Here is a 21,055-nt window from a genome sequence, read left to right as displayed (position 1 = left end):
AAACAACACAGCTCAAAAGGACAGAGGGGCTCTTAAACACAAGAGGTTACAGGAAAGCTGGTGTGAAATAAGCCACATGAATGCTGGAGATATACAATAATATTTTGATTGTGGGTGTTATTTTCTCTGTGAAAGTGTTTATGTGCATTTATCTTTGTGCAGACCTCAGTGCTCGTGAGAAAAAATATGTTTGTCATTTTCCAGGATTTGAGTTTACTGGAAACAGAACTCTCATTCATTTCCAGTGGGAAATTACTGTTTAACCATTGTCTTCCTGATCACATTGTGTTTTTTTTTCTGTGTGTGTGTGTGTGCGTCTTCCAGGACCAGCGCCTGAAGGAGATCAGCATGCAGACCCCACCCTCTGCCTCCCCCAGCAGCCAGTCGATAGGCATCGCCAACAACAACCACATCACACAAACCCCAGAGTTGTTCACCTCCACGCTGTCTGCCAACAGGTGCACGTGCACACACGTACACACACACAGACAATACTCTTATTGTCAAATTCCATGAAAAGGTCAAAACAAACAATGAAGTGATAGAAGAGCACCAGCCTTACCTTTAAGTCATCTTAATGTTTGAGATATGAAATAATGAGCACAGACTGACAGACTGACTGACTTAAAATTAGGTAACTGCAACAGCAAAAGTAGACAATTCATTTGTGTGTGTGATGTTCCCATATAAAGAGATGTAGGTAACGTCAGTATCACTTAAAAACTCAATAGGCTGATGTCTGCCCCAGTGAATTGAATCCCAGTATGGCATCCCTGACTGACTCCAGCTGTAGCAGAGTTACAGGAAGACATTCATTCTTGATAATCAGAACAGATTTTATACTCAGCATGCACACACTGTAACACGCTCTAAATTTACTGCTCCCTAACTATTTTATTGCTCCGTCGAAATTTTTACAACCCTTCGGAGAGAGAGAGGATTAATCTTTATCTGTGACAAACGAACATTTTTAGTGTGGCTTTAGCTATTTATGCGTGATTGATTAAATATTAATGTTCTATCTCCATCTGTCTTTCTATATCTCTCTATTTTCTTTATCTCTCACTGACTTATTCACTTTATTTCTTCTCCTTTCTTTCACCACTACTCTCATCTCTCTGCACTTCATTCTCCTCTCCTCTCACTGCTTCTTTCTCCTTCTCCCTTTCTCATTATCCCCCTTTCCTTCCCTCTCTCTCCCCTCTTTTTCTCCGCAGTGTGCCCAATCTGAACAGTGACCTGTTTGATCTTCAGCCGGCCTTCATCCCCGCTGTGCAGAGCACTCCTTCCATCTCCACCGCCAACAGTGCCTGGGGAGGTATGCTACCTACACACACATTCACACAAACACAGACTTGCACTTACACATATATGAAGGCACCAGCAGGGATGCAGATATGCAAATAAGACAAACACCTACCTATAAACACACAAATGAATTTATTCATTCCCTCTGGACAGTCATTCACCTGTCTCACCGTCCATCTGTCAGACCATCCATTTGTCTTTTTGTGAAAACCATCCATCCACCCACCATCGCTCTCCCCGGTTCTTCAGAAACTAATGTTGCATGACCCAACCACTGTCTCGGGCAGACGCACAGTTTAAAAAAAAAAAAAAGTTTTGGGCACAGGTGTTTTCATTCTAAATTCTCACAGTGTTTTATAATAATAAATTCTGTAACCATGTGTTCATACACCTCTTCATTTTCTTGTTTGTCAGTGTGGAAAATGTGGCTGTAGCAGCAACAACATACACATCTACATATTAACTTTGCTGTACAATATATCCTCCCACTGTTTCTGGGAAAAAAGGGTTGACATTTGAGCTTGAAATCAGCTATCTCAAATCAGAAAGTATGACAAAGATGCATCTAGAAGTACTGTTAGCACAGCGTATTACAGGCTTTATGACAGAGGATTAAACTGAAGCCATTTATAAAGAGTTTGGCCAGACTTCAGAGTCAGAGCTACTTCTTAGCTTAGATATCAGCCCTTCACACTATCAGTGGTTCTGACACAGGGGATAACTGAGGTAACTGTCCCCTGTGCTTCTCTCAAAAATAACACAAAGGATATTTCCTTCTGTAAATGTCCAAGGCTGTAATGAAGTTTCTGTCAGGCAGTAGATAGGGGATGTATTTTTGTTTGTTTGCAGGAAATAGATGGGCATTTTGGAGAAAACACGTATTCACTTTCTGGTGGAGGGCTAGATGAAAGGATCAATAAATATTTTCACATCTGTTTGTTAGCTTAGCGTGGCTCAGACACTTGAAAGAGGGGGACATAGCTGGACTCGCTTTGTCCAAAAGTAACAAAATCCTCCCACCAGCTCAACTAAAGGTCACTAATTAACATTTTATGTCTATGTTTAATTTAATCTGTGCAAAACATGCAGTGGGGGGTGGTGTGCAGGAGTCTGTAGCTTTGTCTTTGATGGACAGATTTGAGAGGGGTATCACTCTTTTCATCTTAGTCTCTGTAGATTGTCTTTATGAATGGTCTTACCCCTGCTGTGTTAGGTGTCGATTAGGAGTAACACCGACATCATGTTTATTAATAGCCATTGTGGTGTACCGTCTCATTTATTCTATCGTGGATCCCACAAACACAGCCTCTCTCTGAGGTTTCAAACCATAATCCCCAACAGGGATGCGGATGAAGACAAAAAAACAAAAGGTGCATCAGTGGATTTCCTCGTGCAAAGGCTTAACTCTCCTCTGAAAGCCTGACATTCACGACAGCCTGCACAAGTCCCAAGTTACTAAGCAACAACAATGGCAGTGCGCTGGAGACTGTAAGGTCCATGTTCCTAATCTAATGGGATTAGTTTAGTGGGAGGTGGTGGAATCCTTACCACTTCAAAGCCATGATTTTGTTCCCTACAGCATCACAATCTGATGTATATATCTGCAGTTGTTTTCTTTGTGAACGCATCTCGGGTAAAGCTGGTCCAGCTGTTATCTCGTGCAGCACAAACAGGGCTTTAATCAGTCATATTTAACTGCATCCCTCAGGATTGGAGACCCAGCCTCTGCACCAGACCGTACCATCCATGACTGTAGATTTCGATGCTGTGTTTGGGAATAAGGCCACACCCAGTAACAACGGCCCGCAACCTGCAGCCGGTAAAGCCCTCTCTGTCTGACTGTCCAGACAGAGCCAGACTGAAAACTAAAACCTTTTGGCTTTGCTGGCAGCTCAAGCATAGCATTTAACTAACCCTCTGACTAGTTCCTGCAGCTTGTGGTTGTTCCTGCCACTGGTGTAGCTTTCTAGCTCTGTCACATGGCCTGTTTTTTTTTTTATTCTTAGGAGTTTCTGGGGGCTAGTTAACTTTAAATTCAGTTGGATTTTCAAGTTACTTGAGGAAGGAAAATACTATTATTTTTCATATGAATTTAAAGACCCTGAAAACTTGGTTTCAGATCTTGAGTATTTCTATTTGACATTAGATCTGGACTATGTAACAATTACAGCTAATGTCCAGAAAAAAACAACTCCACAAGCGTCAGCTGTGATTTTGATTTAAATGCTTCCAAATCTTGGACATTTTTGGCATCAACTTTAAACCAGTCAGAAAAACACATAGAAATTAATTTTATTTAAAGATATTAAGAAAAAACTTTAAGTGCGAGCTCCTCTGAAGTTTTGTTTTCGCTTGACTGAACCACAGTTAACTGATCCCCCCTGAGTTTCCTCAGTAACTCATCCTTTCTGTCAGGGTTCCTACACAGGCCAGTACAGATCTTTGCCAGGTGACAAATCTGAAGAAAATTTGCTATAGCATTATTGAGTCTTTTTATTTTGTTTTTCCATGATCCTTGTCAGTGTTATCGGTCATTAAATTAATTTGAATTTTCAAATCCACTGAAAAAAGGTTGCATCTAAAAGTCTTAATTGGAGTAAACAATGTGTAGGAACCTTTTCTCCAACTACTTTATCCTGGCTTGTTGTCGTTTCCTGCCTGTAATGGCAACAGCTTTCGACTGATGGCCCTTAAGTGTTGCAGGTCTGAGACTCTGGCTCCAAGCCCTCTTATTAGCTTACTTTCTTTTAACCTCTCAGCAACTGACACAATCAATCTCAGTGCCTCTCAACCCTTTTGGGTCCCAAGACCCTCCTGCAAAGTGTATAATTTTAAGGCACAGCGAGTTATCGACAGCTCCAAAGAAGGCAGAGCAGATAAGAGCGACTGCCTGCAGAGGTTATCTAAAGGCTATTTCCATCATGAAGGGAGAGGAAAGAGGTGCAGGTTTAAACTGCAAGACTTCAGAGGAAGTTACACTATGGGATTCTGACTAAATTAATTTAAGTGTCAGTGGAGATCCTTGTTGAAAAATGGCACCATCTTACCCCAGAGGTTTATGGTCTTAATTTTTGTGTAGTTTTCTGTGGAAATTTTGAACAACCGCTAATGAGGTGCTCAGCATTTTTTTTGTCCAATGGGAGGTTTCACTCCAGTCACTATCTTTTTTTTTTTTTTTTTTAGCAGAGCATATTTTCGCAGAGAGACAGCGCCCATCAATCAGCATTACTGGAAATTTGCCAGGATTAATCAGCCAGCTGTTTCACACCAGAAGTCGCTGCACATGTCATTCAAACTAATTTGTACGACTTGATCGAAACAGGATTATCATACCGAGCTAGATCACTAATTATAAATCTGGAAAAAGTCTTAAAATCTTCAAATCTGGCTTGCTCTAATCTTGTTTAACCCCGTCAGTCTCTTTTGCTCTGCTCAGAAGTAACAGTTGGAGGCTCCAGTGTGCAGCCTGGTTCAGGCTTTGGACAGACTAACTTCTTTCTATTAATAGAGCCTGTGTTGAAGCTGCCGCTACAACTACCAATACACCATCTGGGCAACTGGCAGCATCTCACAAAAATCCCTGCATGTGTGCAGCTACTGTATGTCTCTGTTTCCTTCTGTGTGTGCGCCCATGTGTTGTCTGTGTATCTCAATGCGTCCACATGTGTCTGTATATTTGTTAGTGTTTGTAACCATGTGTGTGTGTGCATGTCTGTGTCTGTTTGCACGTCGTCTGTCGTTTTGCTCCATCCCATCTGTCTGCTTCTGCTCGTCTGTTTTGTTTTGTTGTTGTTCACACCGTTCCCACCCTCCTCCTCCTCCTCCCCTCCTCTCCTTCCTCCCTCCATTTATTTCATCTCTCGCTCTGTCTTTGCCTCATCGTCTCCCCATCACACTTCACAAGGCAAGAATCATCCAGGCAACTCCTTTCCATCTGCTCCCCTCTTTCCTCTTTTCTCTCCCTCCTTACATTTACAATTCCTCTGTCTCCTACGCAAATCTTCTTTATCTGAATTCTTTTATCCACTTTTAACCGATATCTTGCTGCATTTATGTTTTGGTGTACAGAAAGTTGTAGGTATAGGCAAGTGCACAATTCATATGTGTTACTAAAACTCATTTGTTCCTTTGTGGTGTCTTTATAATGTATTCTCCTTTCCCATCATTCATATCTGCTTTTTTTTGTGGTCTTTTGTGACCTGCAATAATGTTTGATGTAATTTTCCTTCCATTTTCAGTGGAAGATTGCAGACGTTATTTGTTTTGTAGTTTATTGGACATTTTGAGCAAGTGATGTTTTTGCCGTATGTGTTATATACCCATCCTCACCATGAGATGCAGTATTCAAAGTTAGTTGGTTTTCAAATTTTGCATTTGCAAATGTGGGAAGGCGGCGTTTTCAGCCAACATGTGAAGCTACAGTGTTGTTAGCTTTATTAGCTGGCTAGCTTCCTCTGTTGTCTTTTCAACCAACAAAACCAACCCGCTAAAAAGGAGAAGCTTGCTTTTGTTTGCATCTGTCTGAAACCAACAGCCCACTGATCCAAAAATGAGGAGAGATGGATTTACTTCCCTTCCTTCCCTTTGATCTTAAACTCGATTGGCTGCCAGATCCATTGCTGGAACACCTAAGCAAACACTGGTGTCATTCTCCTCCCAGTTCAATACATCACTCTCAGTGTTCACTTGATCACCTCCATCTCTTTCTCCTCCACCTTCTGAGTCCCTCAATCCATTTTCCTCTTTGTGTTGTCCTGTGGTGTGTGTGTGTCTGTGTGTGTGTGTGTGATCCACTGAGAGGGCTTGTTTCACTCTGTTTCCTCTTTGTTTTTCCCTCTACACCCCCCCTTATCTCTGCCTCTCTTCTATTGCTCCCTTGCTTCAATTTAATTCACTGGGCTTAACTGAAATGGTGGTTCAAGAAACAAAAAAATCACCCACATTGCCAAAGTGTTTTATCACAGTGACAACAATAATGGAAATGCCGACAGTGGGAGAGAAATTAGAGTCAAGAGAATTAAAAAGATAGTGGGCAAAATTATGTTTCTTTCCTCATCTTCCTCTTGCTCTCACTCCCACTTTCTTCATTTCCCTTCTTCGTTCTTTCTCAAACTTTCTTCTTCTTCTCTCTTTTCTCCTTCTGTCTCTTTTCTGTCTGCGTATGCTTCCCCTCCGCTCCCTCTCTCTTTCTCTCATCTGCTAAGCTAGCAGGAAAAGTGTTTTCTGAATCTCTTGTGTCAGCACCACTGTCAGACCTACACACCGCTTCCTAACTAAATATTATTCCTCCCTCTTTTTTCCACCATCTCCCCCGTCTTTCCCTTCTCCTCCTCCGTGTTTTGTAGGGACGCCGTACATTTACAGTGACTGTCTTGCACTCACATCTTGCTCGTTTTTGTTTTGACTCTGTCCACCTTTGTTTTGCTGCCTTGCTCTTGTCTGCACTACATTTCTGCTTCCTGTCTCTGGGTATTGATTCTTTTTAACCCCTAATGGTTATGGGACATAGGGAGGAAACAATAATGCAAGGACCAAGAGTTTAAATCCCACCCATAGATAAAATTATGTTAGAAATCTACTACTTATCACAAGATTAAATTTTCATGTTTACTTACAATTTCCCTTTTCTATTTTCATCTTTAATTTTAAGCACACACACACATATAAACCCATACAAACACAGTCACACCTCCAGGTTTCTGCCAGCAGAGTATTACTGAGCCATTAGCTGAATGAGTGCTGACATGGGAAGTTGTTAACACAGGCACTTACACACACGCACACGCACACCAACACAGGAAATTACGCTGTCATTTGCACCTACCAGCCGTGGACAAACACGATCACACTCTCACACAGACACACACACATGCATGTTCAAAACTAATCACTGCTTGGGAGTCAGAGTGTGTACATGACAGCAACGAACAGATAAATCAATCATCTGGAACAACTGCTGCAAGCTACTGAGTCAGGGATTATAGGCGCGCTGCTGATAGAATGAGGCTGCTGTATTATAGTAAAAAAAAAAAAAAAATCGAGCAGAGCCGGGGTAGAGTATATCTGCTTTTAACAGGAATTTCTCTGTGTAGGTAAAAGCTAAAAATAGGTCAGGATGAATTCAATTAACAGCAAGGAAAGCAGTGAGATTCAGCTTCACATTAAGGAGGTACGGCTCAGCAGTATTCTCACATCAGAATCGTCCAGCTCTGCTTCATTAAAATGGTTGAACCACGAGCGGACGTTTCTGAAAAGTTGGTAAAATTAGGCTGAAAGTTGAGTCGGCTCTCATTAGACTCAGGATTAAATGTCTTCTCGCAGATGCAGACGCTTCTGTTCTCTAACTTTCTTGACCTCCAGCATGAGTTTCCACCGCTGTTTTTTCAGATTTTTGCTGCTTTACAAATGATAGTTTACTCAGATCCGTTCCTCTTAACTTTACAATTATAACAGCTGCAGATTTTGAAGCAATGGGCCCTTGATTTTCAGACAGAGGTAGACAAAACTAGGCCTCTCATTAGTTCGTCTATGCTTGTACTTGCTTTCCTTTCTATGTGTCTGTATGATGTATTAACCCTTATGTGTTTCTGTGTGGATAACGTTCTTACCAGTCCTTCTAATAAAAAGTGTTTTTTTCAGCTTATTTACATGTATGAGTTCATTTCTCCTCCAGGTTTTGATGCTCTAGGAGACCTGTTGAAGCCGACAGTTCCCACACACACTGCACCTCCTCCTCCGCCTCCTCAAATGGCCATCCATCCTGGAGGAAAGCTGCTAGCCAACGACCTCGACTCCTCTCTGGCCAACCTTGTGGGCAGTGAGTGTTGAGATACATGTGCTGTCATATCTGCGGCGTTAACACTCTGCCCCAGTGTTGCAGTATTTGTAAAGCGGTGTTTTACTTACTGGCAAAACATTTATGTAACACAGGTCTTTTTCTTATAACCCTTTCACTTTCATGTGACAACAATCCGCCTTTTTCTTTTCCTTTCTCCTCTTTTTAACAACAAACACGTCGGGAAATCAGTTACTTTATCTATTTGTTTTGGAATCTGCGCTCATCACATGGTTAAAATTTTACACCACCCTTCGTTAAGAATTTTGATTAAAAACATCTGAATATTGCCAACTTGTTAAAAGATTATATAAGGGAACAAAAATTAAGCAAAATCAGAGAGAAAATACCTGCGTCCCTGTTTTTCACCCGCTTTAAACTGCGATCACTCAGTTTCTCCATGTTTCTGTCCCCTCCTTAGATCTGCAGTTCGGTGGGACCCCAGCCAAGAAGTAAGTGTCTTGAGTTGTGTTGATACCTTTCTAAGTTGTGCTCGTAGTCCAGGCTGAAGGTTTTATGCAAATACGCCTCCCCGTTATATCTCTCTCTGCTGTTGCCAGAATTCCTACCTACGTTCTGTAAAGTGTTTAATTGGTTTTATGTGCTTAGGTCTGTGACATAATGCTTCTGTAGACCGTTAAGGGCAGAAGACTGCAATACACAGATTCACATTCATGTGTCTGAGGCACTTGCAGTATTGTTGTTCTTTAAAATTCATGATGCACCTCACGGGGAGCGAGACATGAGTTTGGTGTTGTTTGAGAAATTGGCCTCAGGTTGAGCAGGTGAAAAGGTGGAAAAACACAACCCTGACAAGTGTGTTTGTTTTGTTGCTCTGATCCTCCCTCTCACAGGCCAGAGATGCAGTGGAGCCAGCCTGGAGAGAAGAAGCTGACAGGGGGCCAGAACTGGCAGAATAAGACCATGTCGACCACACAGTGGAGCCCCGCGCCTGTGGCCCCACAGCCCATGCCTGTACCACATGTGGTAAGGAGACAGAAACACATACTGGACATGCAGTTGCACTAATGCCCATGATGTGGTAAAGTGAATTCTGCAGTCTGAGAATTTACCCTAAAAGGGTCCATCAAGGTGTCAGGTGTAAGTCCCGAAAAAGTCTTGTGGTTTATTAAAATTTCTTATTTTTATACTTTTGGCCAAAATTCAGCAGCAAAGCCGAAACAAACCCCTAAGTCGGTCAAATGCATTTGGAAAACAAAAAACAAAGTGGTAAAATTGTACTGTCTGATTTAAATTTACAGGTTGGCTCAAAGTTCAACTCTGATCTACTGTATTTACCATAGTTGAAAACACATCTAACATTTCAGCTGAGCTTGCTGTTTTACCTCCCACTGATAATGTGGCTGAACTGCTAGCACTCATGTCTTGGAATGGACAGACAATATGGCCAAAACTCTGAAAATAAGTTGTGATAAAGAAGGATTATTACATTTATCCAAACAAAACTTGCAGGTAACACTGAATGCTGTACCCGTCTGTGTGCACGTGAATGTTGTGTCTTGTGTTTAGATGCTAAGTGTATGTGATTGTATTGACTTGGTACAGTAAACAACTGCCTGTGCATGCTCTGTGTGTGTGTGTGTGTGTGTGTGTGTGTGTGTGTGTGTGTGTGTGTGTGTGTGTGTGTGTGTGTGTGTGTGTGTGTGTGTGTGTGTGTGTGTGTGTGTGTGTGTGTGTGTGTTTGTGGGTGCTGATCTTGGCAGCTCCTGATTGTCCTCCTGATCTCTGGACTGCAGTTTCTGGCTGACGAGGACAAACTGTCACTAACCCTCCACTTCCTCTCTTCCTTTCTTTTCTATCATTTTCTTCTTTTTTCGCTCTCCTGTCGGTTCTTTCCTTCTGTCTTCCCCCTCACCACCCCCTTTGCCCCTGCTGTCATTCCCTCTAATCTCTCCTTCCTGTCCCGCTCGTCCACCTCGTGCATTTCTTCCGTCTGTTTTGCACTGTCATCCACTCGTCTTCCTTCCCTTCTTCGTTTGTGTTCTGTTTTATCGCGACTCTGTTTTGCACTGTCATCTGCTCGTCCTGTTTTTCGCTACACTGCCTTTGACATCTGCACGTCCATATTGTGACCCCTGGTTTATTTTTCTCTCTTTTTATTTCCTATACTTGTTTCTGTCCTTCTCCACTTTCTGCCTACGTTGTCATTTTAACCTTTCTCTTTCATATGATCCCACTTTCTTTTTTGTCTTTCTCCCTTTCTGTCTGTTTCTCATATTTTTCCTCACCATATGTCATTCTTATACACCTTCTCTTGTCTTTTTCATACTCTTCCTCTTTCCCCTTTTCTTCCAACCCTGCTTCCTATATTTGTTTCTGTCATGTTCCCTTTCTCTTTCACAACATCCTCTTTATTTCTTTTTCTATCATTCTGTCTCTCTCTTACCTTCTCTTGGTCTCTGTGTCGTCGTCGTTTTTTGGATTCTGTCTTTCGCTCTCACTTTGTCACATTCACTCATCCTCTCCCCTCTCCTTCTTCTCTCTGCCTCTTTGTCTCTCTTTCTCTCTCTGTCTTTTGTCTTTTTTTCCTGTTGCGTCCTGATGCAGAATGGAATGTTCTATACTAGTTATGTAAGTACTTATCCCTGTTTAGTAAGAAAAGTCTTACTTCTATTATGTGCTTCCAACCTCCCTCTTGCCATCTTCTTCTTCATCTTTTTCTCTGTCGCCTTTTCCTTTTCTTTCATTCCTTGAAGACACTTGTTTAAAAAGAATTTGATTCAGTTCTTGTTCAGTTTCCACAAATAACCCCTCTCACCTTTGTGCTACCGGTTAATGTTCTAAAAAATAAAGTTGTGCCATTTCTTAGTTGTTTTCTTAGTTGCCAAGGACAAGAAATCCTTGGTCCACAGTTTTATGACCAGGAAATGTGTTTACAGTTCAGCTTCACAAAATGTTATATTCAATCTACAGTGTTGCTCACCTGTTAAATGCAGAAGAAAGTTAAATTTCTCGCTGCTATAGAGCTTCAAGAAGAGTTTGAACCTGGATCACTGAGAAGCTCCGTATGTGTCCGAAAACTGTTTCCTGGTTTAAGAGTTGACAAAAAATATAGAATGTTAAGAGGTTAAGAAGATGTTCTGTCACTGTTTACAGTCTGTGTCAAAGACTTGTGAGACTAACGCTCGGCTCCCATCGAATTCTGGAGACACAATGTTGGCTGCATTATTTCTTCTTTGACTCTCACTGACAAGGGCAAGCAAAAACAGAAATTGCCTATGGGGATTAATTCAGAAGCACAATGCAAAAATGTGGCGGTTTCTCCCTCAGCAAAACAAAATAATGTCTCTGCCCTCCTAAATGGCACAAAGACAGAAAGTCGCTGCATTGCGTGGTCAGCAGCGAACTGAATCGTACCTTCAACATACATTTAGCAAAACAAGCAAACAGAGAAATGCATCAGCTTTTACCACAAACAAATTATGCTTTTTTTTTTGGTTGTTGCTTATGGACAGCAAATATTAATTGAAGTGCTCATTATTGTCCCTGAGAAGGAAAATATATTATCTCTGCTGTAAATGTACGTTTGTTTCAAAAACAGCAAACATAACCGCTATGAGCCATTACACAATAAATAAGTCATAGCGGCATGTGGCAGTAATATATAAGACATCAGGTAGCGGAGCAGCAAATAAGAAGGCTGTCATGCATCACGCATGGTAAGTAACAACCGCATCTGAGAGTCTCGCCAGAAGGTCTCCGCTCGCTTGACACTTGACAAAGCCACAAATCCAGCAAAGCCTTTCACTTATCTAACCTTCACTTTACCATGCAGGTCATTGAAGGTCAGTTGTGTGACTTTGCAGAGGAGGCATACAAAAAAGGAAGTCGCTTTTAGAAGGAGATGGCAGAGGGAATAGCAAAAGTTCAGCCCTGAATCGCTAAAAGTCGGGATGAAAGACCTGGAGAAAAGACAGATTTTAAAAGAATTAGTGTATAGATGGAGGCAGAGAGGGAGACACACTAGAGAGAGAAAGAGGGATAGAAACAGCAGGAGAGGCTGAGCATCAAAAGACCGTCAAACAGATGAATGATAAATGTTGTTGGCATTTGAAAAGATCTTAACACGTAGACATGATAAACGTTTTTCATGATTTGATGTAACTTACATTTTCCCATGGTACTTTTATTTCCAGTGTCCACTGCAATAAAGATGAATAAAACCACTTCATTCCTTTTAATTCCACAACTGAAAATCAAATTTTTCAAGTTTTCTTCAGTGTCAGAATAACCCAACGAGAGTCGTCTGAGCATCTGTGGATAGGTGATATGCCGTTATAACGTTTTATGATGCCAAATGACCAAAATATAAACGAAAGGCCAAAGAAAATAGGGTTAAAGTGGAAGCAAGCAACTAGACCGCTCTTCACTGCCTCAGTTTATCTTGAAACCCAACACTGTTTTGCCCTGATTAATGTAATCCATCATTTTACGTGAGACCAGGAAGGTAATATATGATTTCACCACACAGCTAATTACTGTGTTTGATGGAAATATTCTACTTTTTTGTTTTTCATTTCTGTGCACTGTACGTCTCCCAGCAAAACAAAGCTGCAACATCCAACTCCGGCAGAGTGGAAGTACGTACTAGTACACACTGTACTGCTGCAATGATTGAGGCGTTGTAAAGCCATGTTAAGAAAACTGCCACAGTTGTCTCATTTACAATGATGGATTAGGTTTGTGAAGGCAGCAACATGTTTCCGCGAGCTGTTTTTAATGGGTTTTTGAAAACAGCGGGAGCCTGCGTCTTCCGGGTGAGCTCCATCAGAGCAAACAGTCCCAACTTCTGACTGCGGCAAATACTGTACATTAATATGCAGTAGGTGATAAAATCACACTGGTTTATCTTGTAACATTTGCAGATGCTTGCAGGTATTCCAAACTGAAAAATGCAGATCATCGTTTGTGAGGTTTGAGAAATGTCAGGCTGCCTCTCTCTGCAATATGTACTCTATAACTCCACAAACTGTGAAATTACTGCAGGCCACAGATAACTCATCGGACATCTGTTAATATTAATACTGGTGCATGTGTTATAGGTTGTACATATTGTGCAGGAGGGAGCATGCACTGCATCTTCTCATCTCGTACACTGACGCTCGCTGATACAATCCTGTAATGTACCACGGACACTCACGCCCATAGATTGCCAATTTGTCGAGCAGAAATCGGTGGCTTTGATGCAGATGTGCGTGGGTTGTAAACGACGGCTACAAATTGCCCGTCACGTTGGATTTGAGGCCCATTCAGCCGTAGTGGATTTGATTTGTGAAGTAAGGAGGGCAGGGCTAAACGCTGTCCTATTGAGCCACCCCTTTTAAAGCGGTGATAATGATTGTTCCCAGTGGGATTCTGCTAAGTACCTCTGCTGCACGCTGTGTTGTTGTGCTCCTCATGTGCACACACTTTATCAGCATCAAATGTGTTCTCCTTGCACATAGAGTAGATGGTGTGTGTTTTATTTGTTGTGTTCAGTGGTATAATTCTAATAGGGACCAACTAAAAGTCTCTTTTTTGGAGATTTTGTAAATGTCGTGGTTTCATTCAAGTATTACCCAGCAGCCACTGCAGCTTTCCACATATGCAGACTGACATAAGCCATAAAATGTTTGAGCCAGGTTCTGTTTTCTTGCAGCGACCTCTGATTTTTTCCGCCTGCTTTAAGTTGAATACGATTTTTATTTTTTTTATTTTTTACTTTTCTTCCAGGCTCCAGCCCCCATGGCTTTCCCCATGACCACACCGCAAGTGCCTGTGTATGGAGTGGTAAGTGTGCACAGAACAAAAACCTACTAAAATAAAAATTTCTTTCACAAGTTCCCGGAGCGTTCCAGGGTGACGTCTTCAGGTTTTGTGTTTTGTCTAATCAAAAGTCCAGACTGCAAAGAAAAAACAGTTTAAAAGCAATAAATCTCACATTTTGGTAAATCTTTGTGTCAAGTCTCAAGTCTCTATTTCCACCTATTTGTCACCCCTCTGTCTACCAACTCCTCCCACCTTTATTTCTCCTTCTTTTCCATTTCTTTCTGACTTTCATGACCTTTTGCTATTTGTGCATCACTGGTTTCTCTCCATATTTTTCCAACCCCCCTCCTCTTTCCCTCTGTCCAGGTCCCCCCCCAGATGGGTCAGATGGGCGGGGTACCAGTGATGGCTCCTCAGCCAATGATGTACAACCAGCCTGTTCTCAGACCCACCAACCCCTTCGCACCCATGCCCGGAGCCCAGGTGATACACAAAGCACATGTATACTTAACGTGAACCATCTGTCATTTTATGTGTTCCCTAAGGGAAACTGGTTGTTTCAGTGGTTTTCAGGGAAACGTTAGAATGATCAAAACAAAAACAAAAGTGACAACGTTTTTTTTTTTCTTCTCACCCTTTCTCTGTCTATTCAGATGCAGTTTATGTAATCCAGTCAAGGGGGAAGCAGAGTGCCAAAAGCGACAAACATACAAACATACAGCAGAAGAAAACACACAAGAGGAATGATCAGATGGACGGAGGAATGATTTGATCAAGATAAAAATGACTGAGAGACAGACAGACGACAAGATAACCAACCAACACCAAAAAACAAGTTGGAAAGAGGAGAAGATGACCTAATAGAGGATGGAGGGATGGAGGGATGGAGGGATGTGGTGGGGGAGATGTCATCCTGGCTGGTCTTTGCCTGAAACAACTGCTTGCCTGTGTTTGAGTGTGTGTCCGTGCGTGTGTAGCTTCTTTCTGTTGTATCGTCTGATTTGTGTTTTAAATCCTATCGATGGAGTGATGTTTCAGGAGAGGGAATATGGATGAGAGAGAAAGACGTAAAGAAGGATGGAGGGGAGAAGAGGGGATTGAGGAAATCCTACCTCTGGTTTTCAGTCAGACTGTATATATCTGACTGTTATGAGAGTCTCTGCTGCAGAATTAGCTTTATTTCATACTGGTGCTATTTTGTCTTCTCTGGGTTACTGTCCGCCTGCAACGGCAACTTGGGAGCACTTAGGAGAGGACAAGTGTTTAAGTGCGTGTGTGGGGGTGTGTGTGTTTGCTGTGTGTGCAGATCGTGTGTTTGTGTGTGCACAGCAGTTGTTTCAGACAATACCTTTACAACCGACCTCCTCTCCATCCCCTCCCTCGTTCTCTGGCTTGTGTCCACAACTGTCCAATCAGTGAGAGATTTAGAGGCGAATCTTCTCAAGTGTGTTTCACATAATTTTTCGCTCTGTTGGGATATCTTTGTATTTTTCGATCTGTTTTCTCCTGCAACCTCTCCTGAATGTTATCGGGGCTTGTACAGCAATTTGTTGAACCATTTGTTAATAGTAGTTGAGCATTTGTTGTTCTGGGTTTAAAGCTAAAGTCTTTGTTACTCATACTGCATTGTTTTCTTTTTCTAAAGCCACAGATACACACAGAGAGACAGGGATCAGCGATGACAACATGCTAGCGCGGTACAGAGTCATCTAAACTGTCTGTGAACCAAAACTTTGCTTTAAAAATATATTTCTTAAGGCCTGGTCAGACCAGAAAGTGGCACAGCGAAATTCATCCGTGCTGGCGAGCGAACCACTAACACATAAGCCAGTCGGGAACGTATAAGTGCTGGTCTTTCACAATGGCTCTCTGAGCTTGTTGTCTTTTCTCTGCTGTGTTGTTTACCTTCCGCTGGCATTTTATCCTTGGGATTTTTACATCACAGACTTATTGAAGAGATGGAGAGAAAGGCTGACACAGTCCATTCAGAAGATGTATTTAGATCTCAAACCATTCTTCTTTTATGGAGGAATTTATACTCTGAGAGAACGTTTTCTGAAATGTTAATATAAGAAAAATGATTATTTTACATTTAAGTGGATGGAGCAACACAGCTAATAAGCTGCAAACGCTTCCTCTACTTTGGACTCTCACGTTCAGCAATGTCAAGAAAGCTTGCCATTGGTCAACGGCACAAATTTGTGAGTCCGAGTAAAAAACTTGAATTTGCAATAAAGAATTTGCACAAATTAACCTCCCCCATGTGAGCAAATCACAATTTTAATTGAAGGTGTGATCGGGCCTTTAGAAATTTGTACTTCTGTCATGTAAAGAGTGTTGATTAGCATCATTAGCCTGTTAGCTGCCTTTTAGCACATTGATGACCTGTGTGTATCTGTTTTTCTTGTTTCATTAGCTCACCAAGCAGATTCAAACATCAAGGGTTTCTAAAATAAGAGCTTTTTTTCATTAGGTACGCCCTACTGACAGATCCCACATTATGTGCCAATGATTGACGACAGCAGCACTGAGTGAGCGAGTGAAATGTTACTGAATCAAATTTAATTCACTTTAAATTGCACTGAATCAAAGCGAGAGTCTTCAGGTGCAGCTCTGTCTGCGCCAAGAGCCGAATGACGCTGATTTTTTTTTTTTTTTGGCATAACCCCTCGCTCTGCGGTTCAAGGAAACTTTGGGGATCAAATTTATGTAAGAGGCCATGGCCGTTCTTCAGCCAAAGCTTCCGTCGCCATGAATTTGACTGTTGATGTATTTGCGCATAAGGCATTTTACTGTGTGTTCACGTGTATGCTTACACATTTATGTGTGTGTGTTTTCCATTGAGGGCTATTTCTGAGGATCAAATTGTGTCAAATTTCGAGCCAAGTTTGAGCCAGCGAGTTTGACACGAAATGTGCTCGTTTGTTTTTGTAAAATCAAGATTTTGTTGCAAAATGCACATGCAAAAATTTTGCACTGAAGTGACTATCCTGCCGTAGTAGAGCTGTTGCCAGCTTGTCTGGTGTGAAAAAGTTGAGGAAGAGAATCGACGTTTGTAAAGGTAGTTTGGGGTTTTACAATAACAAGTTTGTCTAATCTACCAGCCACTTTGGCAGGTAACTAAAAGTTATTTTCCTGCCATTCTAACAATGAACTTGAAACTGTTTGTAGTCCCATCCCCGATCCCAGTCCAGCGTCTACATCCCAGCCATCAGTGATTGTCCAGTCGTATCGCACTCATCATCCACTCTGCTGTGAAATCTCTAGATTCTCGCGTCAGTCTCTCAACTCTGTCTAGTTGGTCTATCTCTAGAATGCTTTTTTAAGCCTGCTTTGTCACTGTTTGGTATGTGTAGATATGTAAAAAAAAAAAAAAAATAGTAATAATAACCAGTTTCTGTCTAGATTGTCTGCGCTCACCCATCACTGTTGCCGTTGATAGATATTGCTCTTAGACATTTCTTGTTGCAGTCTTGTGTTAGCTTAGCTTCTTTTCATAGTATCCTCCTTGAAACCTGTAGAAGACCTCCTGCAGTAGGTTTCCCACCTTGTCCTCACCTCCGCCAGTGTCTAGTAAGTATAGCTCTATTATCTCTCTTGGTGTCTCTGTCTTTTAGCTGTAGATGAAACCTTTCGGAGGCTCTCCGGCTCGGGCTTTGTGGTTCGCTTTAAGTGCACTCTTTCTTCTCGCTCTTTGCATCGCTCCAGTGTCCAGTAGGAAAGGTCCTCGTCTTTTTTTTTTTTTTTTCCCTGTCACAACAACACTGGCCATCTTCGCCTCTCGTTATGATGTCAGCAGCCTACAAACTGTTTCTGATTGGACTGTTGAACCTTAACAGCAAACCTGATGCTTGGATATCCAGGTCTTTTGTGACAAATGGAGACTTTTCTAGAACAAGTCAAGTACAGTATATAGTCCAATGAGCTTTAGCCAAATTCTTGCAGATCTCAGCAGAAGCTGGAAAGTTTGTCTGTGCAGTTAGCCACTCAACTAGCTGTTGTTCAGGGGTGCTTTTATTTTGCAAAGTAGCAAGGGAATCCAGTGATCACTTGGATGGCTGATTTCGGCTCCAAGCCCTGTTAGACCGGAATTCTTCTTCTGCGGAAATACACTTGCGCATCTTTGCAAACTTGCACAGACAAGTGCAGTAACTGTATGTCACAGAGCAGACGACGCGCGCACCTCCCTAATCACATCGCATAGCGTCGAGCTGCGCGTCAGGCGAGCTGTCAGGAAGTTTTCTCTGTATTTTCTTCGGTGTTTGGGCGTACTTTTCAGCATACTACTGCCACAAGTTATCTTCTAGCAGAGTATAGGAAAATACATTTCTCTTGAAGACTTAATATCATTCACCAGCTTGTCATTGTCCTGTCCATTTACATTAAGAAATCCAAATTTTGTTTGTTTATACTTGGTCACTGGGGTGAAATTGATTTCTGTTTCCAGACTTTTTCTCTGTTTTCTTTACATTTTGGTTAAACGTTTCCCTGTGGACACGTGCATCATACCCCCCAAACCAAGTATAAAAGAAACACATGCGAATGTGTCTGAATGACACACGTTTGGCTACGTGCGTCCCGGAGAAGCACAATTCTAGCTTCAGTACGGAAACATAGTTTATCTTTGGTTTTTTGTGTTCGACACTGCGTTTGTACGAAACATACACTCTATGGATGTTCTCCATCCTCAGAATCCTCCTCTCCAGGGTCTGAAATAAAAACACCTTTGCCTTTAGGTTCCAACTTTGATGGATGCCTCCTCTTCGGCGCCAAAATTAGTCCTAATCATGGTTCTTTATTTTCTGGGACATCTGTCTTACTGTCTCTAATCTGGCGTGATAAATTGGCACTTCAGAGACAGAGAAGCCGCTTTTGTGGCACTGATCCAGAATCAGATCATCATCACACTAGATCTTTAAAACAATGGATCATATCAGATCCAGCTGCAGATCTGATCATTTCTGATGTTTGTAATATCCTCCTTATACTACTGAATTGGTTGACTTTGATATGAAGAACAGTAAAATCAGTGTTTAACCTGGTCTGACTTAATTTTTTTCAGTCAACACAGCTGTTTTCTTGTGAGCTAAATCAGCATTTCCCGTTGGCCTGTTTCTTTGCTTTTCTTTCCTGTCCGTGTCTTGTTCTGTTTTGTAAACCTTTAAATTTCTCTGCATGGAATTCCAGTCCTGCCTGTTGCACTGAGGTTTTCTTTGTCTTTGTGTCTCGAGTGGTTTCAAAATGGTCAGATTTGGCGGGATAGAGAGAGCGTAGAAGAGGAGGCTACTGTGGTTTTGTTTGAATCTCATAAACGTTACTGGCTCGTCTCCTCGTCTCCTTAGCGTTGATGTAACTGCCAGTAATTATTACAGCTTTATCACGTAGGTAATTTTGTTATCCGGGGAGGGTTTTGGCCGAGCATGCAGGCTCTTTTTCGGCAACTCCCTTCCTCAAATTCTCACTCTTTTGGCTGGGAATTTCCCAGTACAACCACTGTTCTCTGGGGTTGCCCACTGACCTGGGCAGTGTAGGATCAGACCAGCCTTGTGCTTGTGTTAGAAAGTTTCTCTGAACTTCAAAAGCTGCTACCGCCTCTCTGCATTGTTGTAGCATGAATCTAGGTGGAGAAGGATACACTGATAAACCTTGATGTCATATTAAAATGCTTGTTCTCTGCTAAGACCAAGTGTGTCAAACGCTCAGAGAGCAGAGTCTTCTCTGGCGAGCCATCCCTCTCTCGTTCTGGGGTCGGTGAGAGCATGGTTGTATCATTGTGGATGTTTGTTGTCCTTTTTCCAAAACGCATGATAAGACAGTGATGGTGATGATGATGATGATGATGATGATGATGATGATGATGATAAATTCCCTCTTCTTGTTTTCCCTGTTTTAAAATGTATTGTCTGCCAGGCGCCTTGACAAGGCCGGAGGGCAAGATAGATCAGACTTTCTTGACCAGTCATTTGCCGTCCACAGCAGCAGGTTCATCACTTGTTCGGACTGAATCTGACGGACGTCCGTCCTGTCGATGAACGAGCCACTGTAGCAAAACCCGAGCGCCAAACTTGTTTGTGTTACTTCTCCCAAAGATGTCACATTTGTTACTTGCAGCACATGTCCTCAATGGCAGATTTGTCCTTCGGATTCTGTACTGTTGTGGCGCCATCTGTGGGTCGCTGTGTGTGTGTGTTGCAGCCGTGGCAGTGTTGGAAGAGAAATTCAAGATTCAGAGTCAGACACCCACAACATGAAATGAAAGAAACAAAGAGAGAGGCTGTCAAACAGATGGATTTCCCGGTTTTGTCAGTGAGTCGGTGTGTCGGGTCAAAGATCTCTTGTGCACGTTCCGTTTTTTCTACATCTGTGTTTTTTGGTAAGAAACCTCGGATTGCTGCCTCACTATTCTGTATATAGAGAAATACACACATTCAACACTCACAACACAGAGCTTAAATACATACTCTCATAATCCGCAACTGCATTATTTTCATTTACTCTTTATTTTTCTGAACATGAAAGATATTAGCGTTCGTACAGCAGTATATAGTTATGATTACTACTCAGTGGGGGCAGGCTGAACAGACAGACGATGCAGATTTCGAGGGCTGCAGACCTCCCCGTACATCAGGATCAGCCATGAATTCTCAATGATGCCAAATGTTTTTTGAGCAGAGTACACCTTTTAATCTGTTTCTCTCCCTCTCTCTTCTCTGTCTCCTCCCCCATCTCTTTGTACATTTTTTTTTCTATTTATTTAAAGCAGAAATATATGGATTGTATCAAGCATGGAAAAGCAAACAAATGTTACAGTTGACAAAAATCACAGGCTTTTATTTTACAGCAGTATATTTGTTTATTCTAGGGATTTGTTTTCTCTCTCTATTTTTTTTTTTTGAAGAAATAAAAAGTCATTTTCCATTCCTAAACGACTGTCTGTCTTTGAGTTTTCTTGACAGTTGGTGAAGGAAGAATCTCAACTCACTACTCAAACAGAAAAAAGAAAGTCTACAAATCCTTAAAAATATATTTTTAAAGTCTCAGATGATCAAAATTCAAGGCCTTGAAATGTGAAACAGCGCATCTTCATTTTAATTGCAGCGCCCCGGGGCTTGAGAATGTGTTTTCTTAATTCAGCCTCTTTTC

General features: G+C 41.8%; 1 protein-coding gene across 2 annotated transcripts in view; it reads left to right on the top strand.

Moving 5' to 3' along the window:
• Positions 1-17,331, top strand: part of si:ch211-200p22.4 (phosphatidylinositol-binding clathrin assembly protein) — a 59,058-nt gene extending 41,727 nt beyond the window's left edge. Inside the window, exons 11-19 of one of the 2 annotated variants that reach the window (XM_041030694.1) lie at positions 325-458; positions 1,218-1,318; positions 3,017-3,127; positions 7,982-8,125; positions 8,565-8,595; positions 8,998-9,130; positions 13,877-13,933; positions 14,279-14,395; positions 14,566-17,331. In XM_041030694.1, coding sequence (XP_040886628.1) covers positions 325-458; positions 1,218-1,318; positions 3,017-3,127; positions 7,982-8,125; positions 8,565-8,595; positions 8,998-9,130; positions 13,877-13,933; positions 14,279-14,395; positions 14,566-14,580 — 843 coding nt within the window. In that variant the 3' untranslated portion in view covers positions 14,581-17,331. The remainder of the gene's footprint in view (positions 1-324; positions 459-1,217; positions 1,319-3,016; positions 3,128-7,981; positions 8,126-8,564; positions 8,596-8,997; positions 9,131-13,876; positions 13,934-14,278; positions 14,396-14,565) is intronic. The other variant, XM_041030695.1, reaches the window with a different exon arrangement.
• Positions 17,332-21,055: the final 3,724 nt, after the last annotated feature.

Source organism: Toxotes jaculatrix, chromosome 23 (genome assembly GCF_017976425.1).
Source record: "Toxotes jaculatrix isolate fToxJac2 chromosome 23, fToxJac2.pri, whole genome shotgun sequence".
Taxonomy (NCBI): Eukaryota; Metazoa; Chordata; class Actinopteri; family Toxotidae; genus Toxotes; species Toxotes jaculatrix.
Note: the sequence above shows the minus strand (reverse complement) of the source record. Positions and strands in the feature narration are given on the sequence as shown.